The sequence below is a fragment of the Aspergillus costaricaensis genome, assembly GCF_003184835.1.
Source record: "Aspergillus costaricaensis CBS 115574 unplaced genomic scaffold BO79scaffold_44, whole genome shotgun sequence".
NCBI classification, from domain to species: Eukaryota; Fungi; Ascomycota; class Eurotiomycetes; order Eurotiales; family Aspergillaceae; genus Aspergillus; species Aspergillus costaricensis.
In genome coordinates, this window is record NW_020291844.1 from 1 (window position 1) to 14,659 (window position 14,659).

The window sequence follows — 14,659 nt, forward strand, 5'->3', positions numbered from 1 at the left end:
TTTACTCTTGTATGATGGTGGGGAGGAAGACGGGCATGGAGCTGAAGGCGACGTTGCAGGCGAAGAACATGAACTGTGATGATTGTGAGTGGATGGTGGACGGTAGAGATGGTGGTAATCTGGGGAGGGATCTCACGGCTGTGATATAGGATTTGGGATCGGTAAGTGTCTTCTTGACTTCTCTCCAGTTGAAGGTTTTGCGCTGCGGCGATTGCTGCTGGTGTGGTTTGTGGTTGGGTTTGAGCTCGTCCATGCGCAGCTGCGCGATGGCGCGCTGTCGGGGGTTCAGGAATGAGGCGCTCCCTGGTGTATCGGGGATGAGCATCCAGGCGAAGACGGCGACGACGATGCTGGGGAACCCTTCGACTAGGAAGAGGGTGCGCCAGGGGGCAATTGGGCCGTTGTCGCTCACGCGGACGATGATCCAGGCGAGGCTGCTGGCGAAGGATGAGGCCAGGGGAGCAGCGGAGATGAAGAGGCCGTTTCGGAAGGCGAGCTCTTCGCGCTTGTAGAAGAGTGAGAGGTAGAAGGGTACTCCAGGGCCGAATGCTGCTTCGGTGATGCCGAGGGCTGCTCGGAGGAAGACGAGAGCTCCGAATGAAGTAGCGAGCGACTGCAGAGATGCGACAAGGCCCCAGCCGCAGACGCAGAGAGCGATGTAGATGTGCGGTGGGACGAGTTTGTACATGAGTGTCATCCATTCGAAGAGAATGTAGGTGATGTAGAAGGCCGTGAGGAGCCATTCATATTGCGACGACGAGAGATGCAGGTCGTCTGCGAGACCGGCGATTTTAGCATTTCCAATGTCTGGCTTATGTTAGCTGATATCAATCTTAAGATGGGTTGTATAGAAGGTCTTGGCTGCGCCAAGGACAATTCACGTACTTGAACGATCCAGAAATGAAAGTAGATAAAGAAGTGCTAGAAAAGGGACCAATTTGCGATCGAATTGCTTGATGACTCCATCTTCTTCCTCTTTCGTGTACTTTGACATGCTAATTCTACTACTCGAAAGGGGCTGCACATCATCGTAGGAATCATATCCTTCATCGAACCCGTCGTCAGTAAACGACTCCCCATCTGAGCTGAAGGCCGTCTGAACTCTCAGAGACCCGGCTGCCGGACGGTTTGGATTGGGAGAAGCATCATTCTCGGAGCGGTCGGAGACAGGCGTATACTGAGGAGTGGACGAAGATCCACTGGAGACGGAGATGGCCTCGGTCGGGCCGGGGCGCAAGGAGGCCATCTTTGGGGGATTGGGAGGGGTAGGAATGGTTTAGAAACTCATGCCTCCTGAAAGTCTAACGACCCGACCACTACCAAAAATGCTGGTCGGGATTGACTGCTTCGCCCTGAATGCGATGGAATTGTTACTGCTCGGAGGTTTACGTACACGCGTTGGAGCAAGTCAACATCGAGAAAGCAGATCGGAGGCACGTGGTGGCCGCTAAAGCAGCGATTTGCGCCAAGCCTTCATGTCATTTTCTTAACTACAAAGTACTAGCCAGCTACGTAGATAGTTATTTATTAACAGAAACGCTTCCTCCCTCCCGCCTCTCCGTTCTTAACATTCCCCGCTTTTCCACGCTGCAATTCAATTCAAAGCTCTAGCATCCATATTGAAAACAGGAAAACGCCCATCCCAATGCACCGAGGCTAGAACGCTTCAAAACGCCAGTAACTAAACCAACCCTTGCCTATCAAGCAACAGCAGCCTTTCCACACTCCCATCACTGCTTGCCAGGACGATAGGAGTCAACCTCGCGGTATCGGTGACGACGTCCCCTTCTTTTCTTGAGAGGATGATTGTGGGTGGAAGTAGTTGCACGAGGCTCGTCGAAGTGACGTCCGCGGCCCGCCAACTGAGCAGCTTTGCCCTTGGCACGTTCGAATGAATTCTCGATATCGGGGATCAAGGGATGGTCCGACATGTCATTGACTCGTAGAAAGTGAAGCGTGTTTTCAGATGTATCGCGGAAGTATTTGGCCAAGCTGATGTCAATATCTTCGGGGTCCTTCTTGCTGTATTCGGCCTTGGCCTTTTCGTACATCTGAATCAGTCGTTCCACTTGTTCGCGGCGACGAACTTCCTCAAGTGTGGGGGGTGGTCTTGGAGGAAGTATGTGCTGCAATCTACGAGAGTGCTCGTTGTCTTGAGCGTGAGTCTTGACCGCTTGCTCGGGAGACTGGGGTTGTTCCTCTGTAGGTGTAGCCTCGTCGGTGATGCTGGGAGATGCAGTTGCTGTGAAGCCAATGAGAATTATCCATGTAAAATATGTAGGTGTAAGAAGAAGGGAAAGTAGTCACCTCTGGTCACGGTGTCTTGAAGGATGTCATAGTCATGCAAAGCCTGTTTAGCATGGGCAATGGGTGAAAAAGTACAGACCCCAAGATATTCAGCCAGGTAGAGTTCGAGCGCTCCGACGTCTTGGGTATCATGGCCACCATTGGACAGAATCATTAGAGCATTGTCAAAGACAGTAATCTCTGCGTCTTCAACGTTCCTAGACCGGTGTCTCACGAGCGATGCCTGGCGTTGAATTGCATCGACGAGAGATCTCATGCTCTCTGGATCCTGAAGGATGGCCTGCAAAACAGCATTGGGCTCAGTGATGCGATCATACTTCCTTACGAGCTCGTCCACTTTGCGCTGGAAGAACTCGGACGTGTGGACGTCGCGACTGGCCATGGTTGCTGCCTTGGCGAGCTTTTCTATAGGTAGAGGGTCAGATGAAGCTTTGGGGATGGAGACTGGAGAGAAATTACTTCTCGATGGTAGGGACGCTTATGGAGATGTACACTTGCTGATGAGCAGGTGAACAGGTGTACTGCAGAGGTATGAAAGTCAAGGAGAGTGGTGATGAGAGATATCGAACCTGTTCAACAACACATTAAGACTAGGCGGTAAATGTTAACAGATAGTGAATTGCTGCCGGGTCTGCCTTGCAGGGCGCATTTGTGTATGGTCTGCGCGCGCAACTATTGCACAGAGCTGCATGTTCACAGCATGAGTGAGCTCATTGAACAGTGCAAACGGATGAAAATGATCAGGGTGGGATAGACAGTATGAAATAGTAAAGATAAGGAAACCCGAGCATGATAGAAAGCAAACAATGATTATGATTAAGTAGTAGACATACAAACTGTTCGGCTAAAGACATGTCATAACTGGATATAGCATAGGTTGCCCTCACACATCATTTGCATCACGGAAAAGCTGTCACATCAGTCATAGCACATTATTAGTATTTTACCAAGCACAGCAAAGGCTCAGTTGACCTTGTCCCACAGCTTCTTCACTTCGTCCACGAGCACCGAGACTTTGCTGCCCTCTCCTTCCTGGGCGCAGTCCCTCCAGACACCACCATCCCGGACACACCAGGTAGACTCGTTCAGTCGGAGCGTACAGCTGGTCCTGACATTGAGCTTCTCACTGTGCAGTGCACTCTTGCGCAACAGAGCAATGCCACTAAGCGGTGTCTGCTCGTCGCTATCATCGTCGTCGCCAAGGTCATCATACTCTCGACTGGCACACTTGTTCAGAGCCTCAAAGTCGATACCATGCTCCAAAGCACATCCCTGAACCAGGTCGCGCTTCGGAATATCGGGATACGAGCTAATAAGGCAGTTGGCAAACCCGAGCGACCGGATGGTTGGAGTACGGGACTCCTTGGAGCACATGGCACCGGAGTCAGGCGGAAAAGGCAGATTAGCCGCACAGAGGATGAGCATGTCACCGATGCATTCGGTGGGACCGTGCATGCATTGGATCTCCGATGACTTGTTGGATACCCTGGGCACAGTGTCAGTTTTCCGAGCAGCTGGGAAGGCGAAAGGACAGGAAGTCTACATACGCGGCGATGAAAGACAGCTTAAAGTCAACCTTATCGCTGATCTGCTCCATAGCAGGAAGGACAAGCTGTTGGAGACAGTCCCGAGCGTCGGGGCATTTACTCATGACATGAGCTTCTAGGGGAATTCTGTTACTCGAGGATAGGCTTCCGTCGAGGGTGGACAGCTCATGCAGTGGGCCACTCATCAACGGAGCTTCCTCCGCGCCCAAGTCCGGGGGAAACGAAGAATCATGGTGTCTTCTCCATCTATGACACGAAAAGAGCTTAAGGCCGGAAATGGAGATGGGGGTCCACGATAAAGCTAGGAAGGCGATGGTGACGAGCCCCAGACATGCGGCCAGCCGAGTAACAACCCGGTCGCGACGGGTGCTGATCGGTCGCGCCACGGACGACTCGGAAAGGTTGACATAGCCGGAACTGTCGGCTTTAGATTGAGTTGGTAGTTTTTCCATGTTGGCTACCACCCGCTACTTGAACGGTAGCAGTAATGGAAGGTTGATGGAGATTGGTGAAGGGGAGGATGATGAAAAAAGTAAGACCAGAGGTGAATGTGGGGAGATCGCGATCCGATCCAGCGATACCATTCGGCGGGGGTTTCCGAGAGCAACCCAGCATTTCGCCCTCTCGTTACACTGATGCCCTTCCTCCCCGGTCCAACCCAAACAGCCTTACCAGGTGAAGAGCTTCATCCACAGATGGCGACCATTTGGATGATAGGCTCTAATTGACTCTTTGGAGCATCCCTTCTGAGCTGCCTTGTGATGTCTACCGTGGGCCGTACTAACCTCTCCGATCCCTTCCTACATTGGACTGCCGTCGAAGAATCATGCATGGCCTGAGGTTGCATCATTCCGTAGAGTCTAATTAACTACCTTGAAGACTACTCCACTCCTCCCATACTGTACATCCTACTCTAACCTGCTTAGCAGACTAGACGTAGTATCTGCGAAAGCGAGCCTGTCCGACTGTGGACCATTGCTACCCCGGCATTGCACTATCACTACGGAGTAGTTTGGCCTCTGTCCCAGCCTTCAATGTTTCAAAGCCAATTAGATCAAGGGGGGCAGACTGTATAATATGGATTGTGTACGAATCATGCTTGCTGTCACTGTTAAGATGCAAGCATAAATGCTTGGCATCAGCTAGCTTGGTGACTAGGGTGTACTTACTCCAGTCACGGCCTTGCATGGTATTCTTGCAGCGTCGGTGAACGTTTGCTTGACGGATACCGGTCTGCTCGCGAGGGTTAGTCGCATTGTGATGGCCAGCATCGGGCAGTACATCCAAGAGCGCATGATACCTGCAACCCTCCAAGCGCTACCGAAAGGTCTATCACATGGCGTGATTGTTCGCTAGTCACAGACTAATAATGTTGGATAGATTGCAGATAGGGTCATAGAATAACCGGTGAACGGCAACTTTGGGCCTATCATCAGCGCTTGCGAAGGCCTCATGCCAGCTAATATGCAAATTGTTGGTACTCGGAAGACTCCACTTGACTAGTACTCACGCACTACGGAGTAGGCACCAAAAAGAGCTTGATATGAATGTAGTCTTGACGATCACAATGCCAGAATCGATCCGAAGGTGAGGCACAGAGTGTTTCCCTGCCTACCGTTGTGAAGAACAGCTGTAAAGCGGCGCTTGGGGTTCCAGGGAGTGACCCCCAATGCCTATTTCTGCTGTTGCAGGGTCTGCCGGTCCCTAAACTACCCCTATCACGCAGATCCCAGGGACGTCTGCCTGCTGGATATCTCGGGAGCTCCGCACTCCGCAGGCTAATTTTCCCTGCTCCGCCGTCACTCAACGGCTCTCCGACCTCGGAGTCTAGTGTCTGACATCGACACTTGACGGTTACAGTGATGATGAATCCAGACACCGTCTGCGAAGGTCCTACCCCTAATAAGCCAGATAATCGTGCTTACGGTCGTATGTTTACTACACGATGCTAGCGAGCTTTTTTTCCACAAAGAGCTGGACAGCCAGTAATCGGTACCACACCATCTCAGGGTCCACAACGATCTCACTATCGCCATGGAAATTTGGAGCATGGATTCCATAAACGTCTTGATGATGAATCTGGATCTTGTACGCCGTGAACCGACGAGCTTATTGTTACTTGACAATCCAGGGTCAGTTGATGAAGGTGTGGCTGGAATACGGGGGCCTGATGCCACTTAGCTTTCCCAAATAACGGTTGAGCCGGAGAGGCAGAACGGGACTTCGTGTGCCAAATACCACCGCGTCCAGGCAAGCGAAGAGGCCGAAGCACCGTTCTCTCTTACGCTTCTTTATCCACCTACACGGTATCAGCAACAAATGGGAGAGGTGGAGGACAACGCCCTGAGTAGACTAAGGTGGGAGAGCCACCGGGTTCTGACTCGACGGGCATTGATGTTCAAGTCTGTGCATCACAGATGGAGGTATCGCCCCACTTTCCCACCACATGGTTTATTTGGCACCAAGTTTCGTTTATTTTTGCAATTAATTTCTTAGCTTTTGGCTCTCCATCTCTTTCCCAGTTATTTGTGAAATAGACAGGCGCGTTTGTCGCTCGTGAAAACCACCGAGAGATTTCGAAGTTGTCCAGAAAGTCCCTACTATACACATCGATGAGGACTTGTCTGAATAGAAAATGGATGATTACTAGAGATAGAAACGGTCAGTAGTAGCCAGAGCGGAGTAGTAGAGGGAGAAAAGTAGTAAGCGGAAGGAATGGAATGAGAGGGAGATAATTCCCTGAATGGAATAGAATAGATAATTGAGATGAGATGGGAAAACAGCACCATTGTTTTCATAGTTGACTTGCACTAAAGTAGTAGCGGCGTCTCCGATAAGGAAGCAAGAGAGAAGAAGAGGAGAAGGTGACGTTGGTCAATCAATTGGGGGGAAAGAGGAAGAAGGAAACGGCGCTGCCCCGGAGGGGAAATAACCACGACGAAGGAGAGAAAAAAAAAAAAAAAATAGGAAAAAAGCACGAGTAAACAAGCAGGAGAATCCCATCATCATCATCAATCAATGGGAGACCAGAAATGGGCAATTGAATCTCTGGGTCTACCTTGAGGGACCCGGACTGGGGCCCCGATCGAGCCATCGGACGAATCCATGGTAGTCGACTGACCGGCCAGCGTCACATCGTCTGGTTGTCGATGGTCGCATTGGCTCCATCCCAGCGGCTCTGGAGATTTTGCCTTTGTAACTTAGCAGTAACTTAGCAAAGTCACTAAGTAGTAACTAGTCTTCGCCCTTTTCTTTCTTTCCCCCCAATTACGACCTCTCCAAAATACACCTCTTCGCTACTTTTCCCTCTCCCTCTCTCTCTCTTACTCCTCCTCTCCCCTCATCGCTTTCCTCTCTCCCGTGTGTGGAGACCCGGCAATGCTTTCCTCTTATCCACCTGCTGGCCCAGTTGTTACTTTTTGTCGTAATGATCATAATACTTAATTGATGGGTTCCGCCATTCTTCCGTCGATCCTCATCCTTAAACGAGCATACCTCCCCAAGAATTTTTGATTGATCGATATTTTACCGAAAAATAATATTGATTGATTTTGGTTGATTTAATCAACTACTTTTTATTTTTCATTATCAACACCGACCCTCGGCTCAGCCTTATTCTAACTTCGGGGCTTAGAACGAGCATAACTGCGGGATCTCCACCAGCGCAACTCTTCTTGGTTGTATGTCATTGTCCGTGTCATTGTTACTTTTTGCGCTCCCACCCCCTCCCCTCTTCCCTCCCCTTCCGAGTGAATACATCGTCCCCCTGCTCTTGCAGTGCATTACCCAATGTCTCCCTGCATTAGGATCGTCACCGTTGTACCATTCTTAGCATTTTCTGTGACTCCATGATCCTATTTGCCAGACACGCGTCACTGCACTCGACAATGTTGAGACCTGACCATCCGTTGTTCATCAGTGTATGTAACCTTGAGACTGACCATCGCACTCGTCACTGTATAGATTTAACCTGCAAGATAACACTTCCCCCTCCCTCATTCCCTCCCCTGAACAACTCACCGCTCCTGCTCTGGCCATTACGGAAGTGAATCATCATTAAGCGCACCCTCCCCCAATTCAAAATCACTTCCTGGCTATCCTTTTACCATCGTGGTATCCTCGGTTCGCATGCACCTTATCATCGTCCCAAGGCTGGATCCTCATTCTTGATCTCCCCCACATCCCGTCCTACCTTCGCTTCAAAACATTCCGCAGGGGCGAGTAGATAAAGCCAATCCTTGGGCACTTCCTTCCGCCGACTTACCGCTCCGTTGTACAAAAATACCTCCGTTTGCTGGCTGCAAGTCACACGGTCCGACTGCTTGCCTATCTCGCCGCCGGGCTTAGCCTCTTCCACATCATGGCCCCAATCAATTCGATAGATCTGCGTACAAGCAGGGATGATGAGCACGAACATCTACACGAAGAGCCGGTGGAGGATGAAGAAGAGGACACCGCTGACTTGGACCCCTCTCAAAAAGAGTATCTGGAGCGCCAGCGCGTGCTTGACGAATACTTGTCTCCCATAGCTTTGGATGAAGCGGTTTTGTATAAACTTGCGCGCCGGTTTTCCACCGTATACCGGGATTTGGCCCTTCATTCGAAGGAGCAGTTCTTACCGACACCGGTGACTAGGTTACCTTCTGGCCTGGAGACAGGCCGATACCTGGCCATTGATGTGGGTGGGACCAATCTGCGGGTTGCTTTCATCGAACTACTGGGGGAGGCTACAGAGCCAGACACACGTTCCACAGACGCGTCGGAAAGATCGCGCGACACCATTCGTAGGGCGCAGAGACAGCGTGTCAGGCGGACTCTTGAGAGGGCATGGCCTATACAAGAACACCTAAAGATGGACAAGGCAGAGGATCTGTTTTCTTGGATCGGGGATTGCATTGCGGAAGTGGTGGCGGAAAGCTTGACTTCTGAATCCATAAAAGGCCATGTTCCAGACGAATTGGAGATGGGAATTACCTTTAGTTTCCCGATAATGTGAGTGTCCCTTTCTCCGCTGCGATGCTACAAGGTGTGGCTTGCATCTGACCAACCACAGGCAAGAATCCCTTACGGAGGCTACTCTGATGCCAATGGGCAAAGGATTCGCCATCACGTCAGACCTTGACTTGCGCAAGATCCTCCTGAGTGGGTATGAGAAACATACAAGGCGCCTAGATAACGAGTCGGAGCCTTCAAGCAAACGTCGGAAGCTCTTTGAACTCCCAAAACTCAAGATAGCAGCTATCACGAACGATACAGTTGCTACACTTGCTTCCCTTGCTTATGCTGTCAAATCCCTGCCCAATAGTCGAGTAGCTATGGGCATCATTGTGGGTACCGGCTGCAATGCCACAATTCCCATGAATTTGAATATGCTGCATGAGTCCAAGGCGAAGCATGTGAAATCAAAGGACCCGCGGGCGGAGGAGACGGTCGTGAACACCGAATGGACGATCGCGGGTGCCGACCCGCCATTGAAGGAACTCAACATCATAACAAAATGGGATGTGGAGCTCGATCGGGCGTGCGCGCGACCCGGATTCCAGCCTTTCGAATACTTGACGGGTGGTCGGTATATTGGAGAGCTCATCCGGCTTATCCTATATGATTTTCTTACCAATGTAAGTGGGCTGTCTAAGAAAGTATTGCCCGCGACCCTCATCCAGGAGTATGCCCTGACGACAACTTACGTCTCGGATAATGTTGCCCGTGCTCGGTCGGACCAGGAGCTTGCCGATGAACTTTCACGCTCCATGCCCCCGCCGGAGAACAGCGAGTGGCATTGGGATGCTGTGTCGGCAAACGTATTTCGCAAGATCGCCAGGACGGTTCAGAGACGATCCGCCGGGTTGATAGCCGCAGCGGTTGTGGGTTTGCTTGCTTGTGCGCAGGAGATTGAGCTGAAAGTGGACAGCCACGAAGGTTCGCCGCAGAATGCCAATGTCTCTTTGCCTGAGTACAATGGCACTCCGGATCTGGCCGCCGTAAATACTAGTCTTTCCCCATCATCCTTGGTTCCGGAGGGAGCAAGTCCGAGAGATGGTAGGGTTGTTCCTGTCCTATCTCCCACTCCCACTCCCGCCGACTGGCAGTCAGGCCCTGAGGAGCTGGTCGTGGCGTACACTGGAGGCATCATCCAGCATTACCCCAATTTCAAGGAGACATGCCAGCAATATATTGACAGGCTTATCATGAGGACCGGCCCGCAGAAGAGCGGTAAGTCGGTTTTCTTACGGGAAGCCTCGGACGGCGGTGTCATTGGTGCTGGTGTCCTTGCAGGAATGGTGGGCAACAGGTGAACATTAGGTAGGGCCCTCATCACACTACTGATAGCGGAAAATATTGGCGCCTTGATTGGTGGCGAGCGTTTATTGGAGTCTATGGTTTGTAATCATGGTATATAGAGCCTACATGCAGGCATGTCCTTTCCAAGCGAATGCTGGCCTGGTCTTGTTTATGCCCCCTTTGGCCATTATCATACATAGGACGCAGCAGAGATTGACAGACTTTTGACGGGTATCCATCCGACCAAACTAGTATGGTTCTTGACGTGCCTCCCTGTGCACCGTCCAGTGTTCGTATGGGACAACATTCCTGATGGAGCACAGCGCCGTCCATCATTGTCAGGAGATGTCCAGCACAGCTGGGAGGGTTTACAAGTCGGTCAAATCAGAGACTGCGGCCCTAGCTCAGCTAAGCTGGCCACCAGTCGCCAATGCCTCGACTTGTACTCAGTCTAACAGCTGTTATGGATAAAGTAGCCATCGTAGGCTTTGTTCGGCCCTGTCGACACACCACGACGACATAATGGGATGCTCCTTGACGTAGCTCACTTCTCCGGCTCAGATATAGCGGAACATGTTGTTTCGCACGCTGCGCTTCATGGCGCTAGGTTTTCCATCTTCATACTCAATTCCCGAAGCACCACCACCGCCAGACATTTGCTCGAGCCGCTCTCGGAGCTCTTGATCCGCCTGAGCAACGCTTTTGGTTTTGTCTTGCTTGAGCTTCGATGCTGATTGGTCATCTGATGCATCATTCGATTGCTTTTGGTGCGACGAATCTTGAGCTATATTTCGATTAGTCTTGAATGTGAACAGTATATTCAATTCGGAATCACTATCTTACTGACCTTTTGTTTCTGCGAGTTTATAAGCGGTTGAAGCTATATACCGTGCTCCGAAAGAAGCGTTTGACAGACGAGCTGTCCGGACAAGCAGTGGAGATGATAACATTGAAGACAAACTCATTGCATTAACCTCAAAGGTAGCCTTTTGACTGAGAATAATGTCGAAAACCTGACACTGCTGGCCCATCCATTGATGTAATGGCTCCTGTCCATCACATGATCTAGATCACGTGCAGATACCCCCGGCGACCAACTGATCGCAATCATCGGCTCCACTTCCACTCTCTTAATCTCCCTTGTCGCCTCACTGCCAACTTCACAATGAGCGCCCAGGCATACTACGAGCTCTATCGCGGGAGCAGGTATGACAGGGTCAGCGACTACATGTCAGGAAGTACTACTAACACCTCTGCAACAGCCTCGGACTCTCCCTGACCGATACCCTCGATGACCTGATCAACGAAGGACGGATCGAGCCTCAGCTCGCCATGAAGATCCTCTCAACTTTCGATCGCGTGATCACAGAAGTGCTGGCGGACAAAGTGCGCGCTCGTCTGACCTTCAAGGTACGCTTACATATGAGGATAAGGAAGGCTGCGTCTGAGGAAGATGAAGGAGGCGAATGAGGCTGACATAGCTCTTCTTACCACCACAGGGACACCTCGATACCTACCGATTCTGCGATGAAGTGTGGACATTCCTGATCAAGGATGTTACGTTTAAGCTGGACAACCAGACTACGGTCTCCGCGGATAAGGTGAAGATTGTGAGCTGCAATAGCAAGAGGCCTGGTGAAGCGTAAGGGTGAAGCATATTCACTTTGCGTCATCGGCTGATGCTCTCGTTACCTCACTTGTTTACTTCGATTTCTTCTCCTTCTGCCAGTTGTTCTGATAGGCGTTGTTCGTTCACTTTTTTCCTCTTCATGTGGATTACTCTTTCTGCCAGGGCCATGGCAAGTTGCTCGATATGGGGCTTTATCATATTTTCGGCGTTTCGCGTTAGCATACGAGGCTGTATTATGGATTCATTATGGTGATATTAGAATAGATTGAAATCAGATACCCGCTACACCATATGAGGCAGACGAGTCATAGGTTATAGACAGTTGTACTGCTTGCAGAGCACACATTGCTAAAATGGCCACAATATAAATCCCACAGAAATAATAGCCTCTTTCCAAAGAGACACCCTTCACACATGTGAAACCAATCATCAACGATTCATTCAAACAGACAAGCATATCAACATCATGAGGCTGACAAGTGGATCTCCACCAACTAAAGTGACTTAGATAACCAATCCGTGCGGAGGCGGGGAGAAGCCGCGTATCAGCGGTCGCAAGACACCACCATCGTCCGTCCAGTACGGAGTACAGATCCTCCCTATTCATTCCATACATACTTTCCTCACTTAATACTCAACTAATGTTTAATTTCTCATAAGCACTATCTTAACCAGAGACGAAATGCCCCGCAACCTACCATGGCTGATGAACGCAGCAACGACAACAATTAAACGAGAACCAAAGGCCTCTTCTTCAGATACACCGCGTCGAACCGTGAAGCGCGAGAGCAGAGCCAAGGAGGAAGAAGCAGAAGAAGAAGACAACGATGTGACACCAAAAGCCGAGGCGGCGATGACTCCAGGGTCGAGGATGAAGAAGCGCGATTTCATGCGGTCTTGTATGTACCTTACCTCTGACTCTCTTTGCAAGTTAAGTATACTGAGGTCACTGACACCTTGCTATAGCTCCTACGCCGCCGTCCTCTCCCATCCATCGCTGCCCGTCTGAAGAGTACGTGATCATACCATAGCTATATATTAGGAAAGATCGCAGAGGCTGATAACATGTGAAGATACCTCCGCGAAGGCTTCGACAACGACGACATATACATGATGGTCGAAGACGAATTCTACGCGGTCGCGCAAACCTTCACCCAACACCTACACTACGCAGAATACGTCCGACGGAAGAAAGAAGCCAAGCTGCAGAATGCCACCACCATACAGAATATCGCTCGACCGACCGATGGCGTAACTGCGCAGAGCGAGGAAGCTAAACGCAAGGCTGCGGCGGAGGATCTGTCCGCTCAGCAGAAGGAGGGGCTGCAGAAGATGGTGGAGGGTGGACGACCTGCTGTGGATTCGGAAGAGGAGGAGGATGATGATGATCAGGAGGATGATACTTGGGTGGGTACGTCGCTGCATGATCTGCTGATTAGTCCACGAAAGGCGCGGTCGTTAGTCGGCATGCAGGGTATCAAGTCGACGACGCGGGCGGCTGCTGGACTGGGGGCGTCAGCAGGGAGCAGCGCGGTTACCGATGGGGCGGCAAGGGAGCGACAGGATGCGATGGAGGACAGCGATCAACTGGATGAAACGACGGATGACGACGATCTAGACGCACGGACGAGGACCCTGACGGGGCCGAGTCGTGTACAGCATCAGCATCGTACTGCTACGCCTACGCCTATGCCTACTGCTGCTAGCTCGCGAAGCAGCCCGATGAATAATCGATCTACAGGGGACAGTGGAATCAGAAGAGTGCAGTCTATGAGTGGTAGATACAGTACACCGAGGGCGACCAAATCCAAGAAGAGATTAATATTCGATGATGACTTTGACGGGCTTCCAGAGCCGTCTCGGTCAAGCAATCAGATGCAGGGCCCGATATCATCCCCGTCATTAGGTCGAAGAGCACCAAATCCACGAGGCCCGGATCCAAAGGCAAAGAAATCGCGTCTCAATGAAGTTCCAACATTCTTGTTTTGACGTTGCAGACCGTGATTCACGCTGAGAGGAGAATTTATGATGAGGTTTCCATGCTTGCGTAACGAGATAAACTGTCGATGATGTTGATGTTGATGTGATGCTGATATGCAACCGGCATGTGCAGCTGGCATCGATTCGATCGGCTCATTGCTCATCGTGGGCATCAGAAACTGGTCTCGCAACCCGGACGCTCAGCCTCCGGACATGCGTCTTGATCTTGTCTCGTGTCGATGGTTGACGTTCCATGGCGGTGGCCGCCGCTTCCTTCTCCTTCTCTAGGGTGGAACCCCGGCTGTGCAAGGTTGCCGCACTGCAGATGGTTAGATGGGTAGCAGAATGGTCAAGATGTGAGAGTACTGACTCGTCATCCGAGAAGAACGCGGGCAATTCCTCTTTCCGAAAGTCGGTTGGGGGTCCCTAAAGCACACTGCATTAGCATGGGGAGAAACACCACGGGATCATAAGCAGTTGGACTCACAATCTCCAGCACCTTCTGCTGCTTCTCGCGCCGAAAGGGAGACTTGACAAGTCGAGCTATCTGCCGAAAACACTCCATAGTGACTTCAGGTGTTTGTTGTTCTGGTGGTGGTGGTGGTGGTGATGATGATGATAAAAGCGAGTGTCGTTAGGTGGGAATGAAGGAGAGATCGAGATCGGTCACTATCTACAAGGCAGGGACCGATGCCAATTAAGAAACACAAAAAAGCAAAGATGGTGCTAGTTCAAGCAACAAGCAGATCGATCAACAAAAAGCGAGTGGCTGTCTATCAATCACAATGACGATGATGATGATGACGATGACGACAATGGCGATGTGACAATATGAAACGAGTGACAAAGAGGTATGTAGGGCTTAGTTTAGAACGAGCGGCAACACCGAAACACGAAACACAAGAAGCGAGCG

The 14,659-nt window shown here is 50.9% G+C and overlaps 8 protein-coding genes across 8 annotated transcripts; 3 read left to right on the forward strand and 5 right to left on the reverse strand.

Annotated features, from left to right (window-relative positions):
• On the reverse strand, nt 1–1,352 carry BO79DRAFT_59578 (MFS general substrate transporter; the record flags this gene model as incomplete). The annotated part of the gene is made up of 3 exons (XM_025689469.1): nt 886–1,352; nt 137–807; nt 1–73 (listed from the first exon to the last, which is right to left on the reverse strand). The coding sequence occupies exons 1-3, from the start codon at nt 1,244–1,246 to the stop codon at nt 2–4; spliced, it is 1,104 nt and encodes a 367-aa protein (XP_025534935.1). The 5' UTR covers nt 1,247–1,352.
• Nucleotides 1,353–1,587: 235 nt separating this feature from the next.
• Nucleotides 1,588–2,689, reverse strand: BO79DRAFT_276010 (uncharacterized protein; the record flags this gene model as incomplete). Its single annotated transcript, XM_025687714.1, has 2 exons — nt 1,588–2,242; nt 2,308–2,689. The coding sequence occupies 2 exons, from the start codon at nt 2,687–2,689 to the stop codon at nt 1,731–1,733; spliced, it is 894 nt and encodes a 297-aa protein (XP_025534936.1). The 3' UTR covers nt 1,588–1,730.
• A 443-nt stretch (nt 2,690–3,132) lies between these two features.
• On the reverse strand, nt 3,133–4,360 carry BO79DRAFT_203306 (GILT family protein). The gene is made up of 2 exons (XM_025681709.1): nt 3,855–4,360; nt 3,133–3,793 (listed from the first exon to the last, which is right to left on the reverse strand). The coding sequence occupies exons 1-2, from the start codon at nt 4,304–4,306 to the stop codon at nt 3,271–3,273; spliced, it is 975 nt and encodes a 324-aa protein (XP_025534937.1). The 5' UTR covers nt 4,307–4,360; the 3' UTR covers nt 3,133–3,270.
• Nucleotides 4,361–7,900: 3,540 nt separating this feature from the next.
• On the forward strand, nt 7,901–10,190 carry BO79DRAFT_59596 (hexokinase family protein). Its single transcript, XM_025689470.1, has 2 exons — nt 7,901–8,846; nt 8,908–10,190. The coding sequence occupies exons 1-2, from the start codon at nt 8,215–8,217 to the stop codon at nt 10,148–10,150; spliced, it is 1,875 nt and encodes a 624-aa protein (XP_025534938.1). The 5' UTR covers nt 7,901–8,214; the 3' UTR covers nt 10,151–10,190.
• Nucleotides 10,191–10,693: 503 nt separating this feature from the next.
• Nucleotides 10,694–11,086, reverse strand: BO79DRAFT_159064 (uncharacterized protein; the record flags this gene model as incomplete). Its single annotated transcript, XM_025678932.1, has 2 exons — nt 10,694–10,920; nt 10,984–11,086. 2 exons carry the CDS (start codon nt 11,084–11,086, stop codon nt 10,694–10,696), a joined length of 330 nt encoding a protein of 109 aa, XP_025534939.1.
• Nucleotides 11,087–11,280: 194 nt separating this feature from the next.
• BO79DRAFT_181590 (transcription initiation factor IIA subunit gamma) lies at nt 11,281–12,048 on the forward strand. Its single transcript, XM_025680164.1, has 3 exons — nt 11,281–11,342; nt 11,399–11,546; nt 11,636–12,048. The coding sequence occupies exons 1-3, from the start codon at nt 11,302–11,304 to the stop codon at nt 11,780–11,782; spliced, it is 336 nt and encodes a 111-aa protein (XP_025534940.1). The 5' UTR covers nt 11,281–11,301; the 3' UTR covers nt 11,783–12,048.
• Nucleotides 12,049–12,383: 335 nt separating this feature from the next.
• On the forward strand, nt 12,384–13,755 carry BO79DRAFT_290697 (uncharacterized protein; the record flags this gene model as incomplete). The annotated part of the gene is made up of 3 exons (XM_025688913.1): nt 12,384–12,665; nt 12,733–12,778; nt 12,840–13,755. Exons 1-3 carry the CDS (start codon nt 12,449–12,451, stop codon nt 13,753–13,755), a joined length of 1,179 nt encoding a protein of 392 aa, XP_025534941.1. The 5' UTR covers nt 12,384–12,448.
• A 144-nt stretch (nt 13,756–13,899) lies between these two features.
• On the reverse strand, nt 13,900–14,311 carry BO79DRAFT_259531 (uncharacterized protein; the record flags this gene model as incomplete). The annotated part of the gene is made up of 3 exons (XM_025686367.1): nt 13,900–14,065; nt 14,117–14,172; nt 14,234–14,311. The coding sequence occupies 3 exons, from the start codon at nt 14,309–14,311 to the stop codon at nt 13,900–13,902; spliced, it is 300 nt and encodes a 99-aa protein (XP_025534942.1).
• Nucleotides 14,312–14,659: the final 348 nt, after the last annotated feature.

What these genes read in the sequence shown, in the direction of transcription:
- BO79DRAFT_203306 (XM_025681709.1), bottom strand. Translation starts at nt 4,306, where the DNA reads ATGGAAAAACTACCAACTCAATCTAAAGCCGACAGTTCCGGCTATGTC. An exon ending in AAGCTGTCTTTCATCGCCGC is followed by an intron (nt 3,794 to 3,854) that starts GTATGTAGACTT and finishes CACTGTGCCCAG; the next exon opens with GGTATCCAACAAGTCATCGG.
- BO79DRAFT_59596 (XM_025689470.1), top strand. Translation starts at nt 8,215, where the DNA reads ATGGCCCCAATCAATTCGATAGATCTGCGTACAAGCAGGGATGATGAG. An exon ending in ACCTTTAGTTTCCCGATAAT is followed by an intron (nt 8,847 to 8,907) that starts GTGAGTGTCCCT and finishes GACCAACCACAG; the next exon opens with GCAAGAATCCCTTACGGAGG.
- BO79DRAFT_181590 (XM_025680164.1), top strand. Translation starts at nt 11,302, where the DNA reads ATGAGCGCCCAGGCATACTACGAGCTCTATCGCGGGAGCAG. An exon ending in GAGCTCTATCGCGGGAGCAG is followed by an intron (nt 11,343 to 11,398) that starts GTATGACAGGGT and finishes CCTCTGCAACAG; the next exon opens with CCTCGGACTCTCCCTGACCG. An exon ending in GCGCTCGTCTGACCTTCAAG is followed by an intron (nt 11,547 to 11,635) that starts GTACGCTTACAT and finishes TTACCACCACAG; the next exon opens with GGACACCTCGATACCTACCG.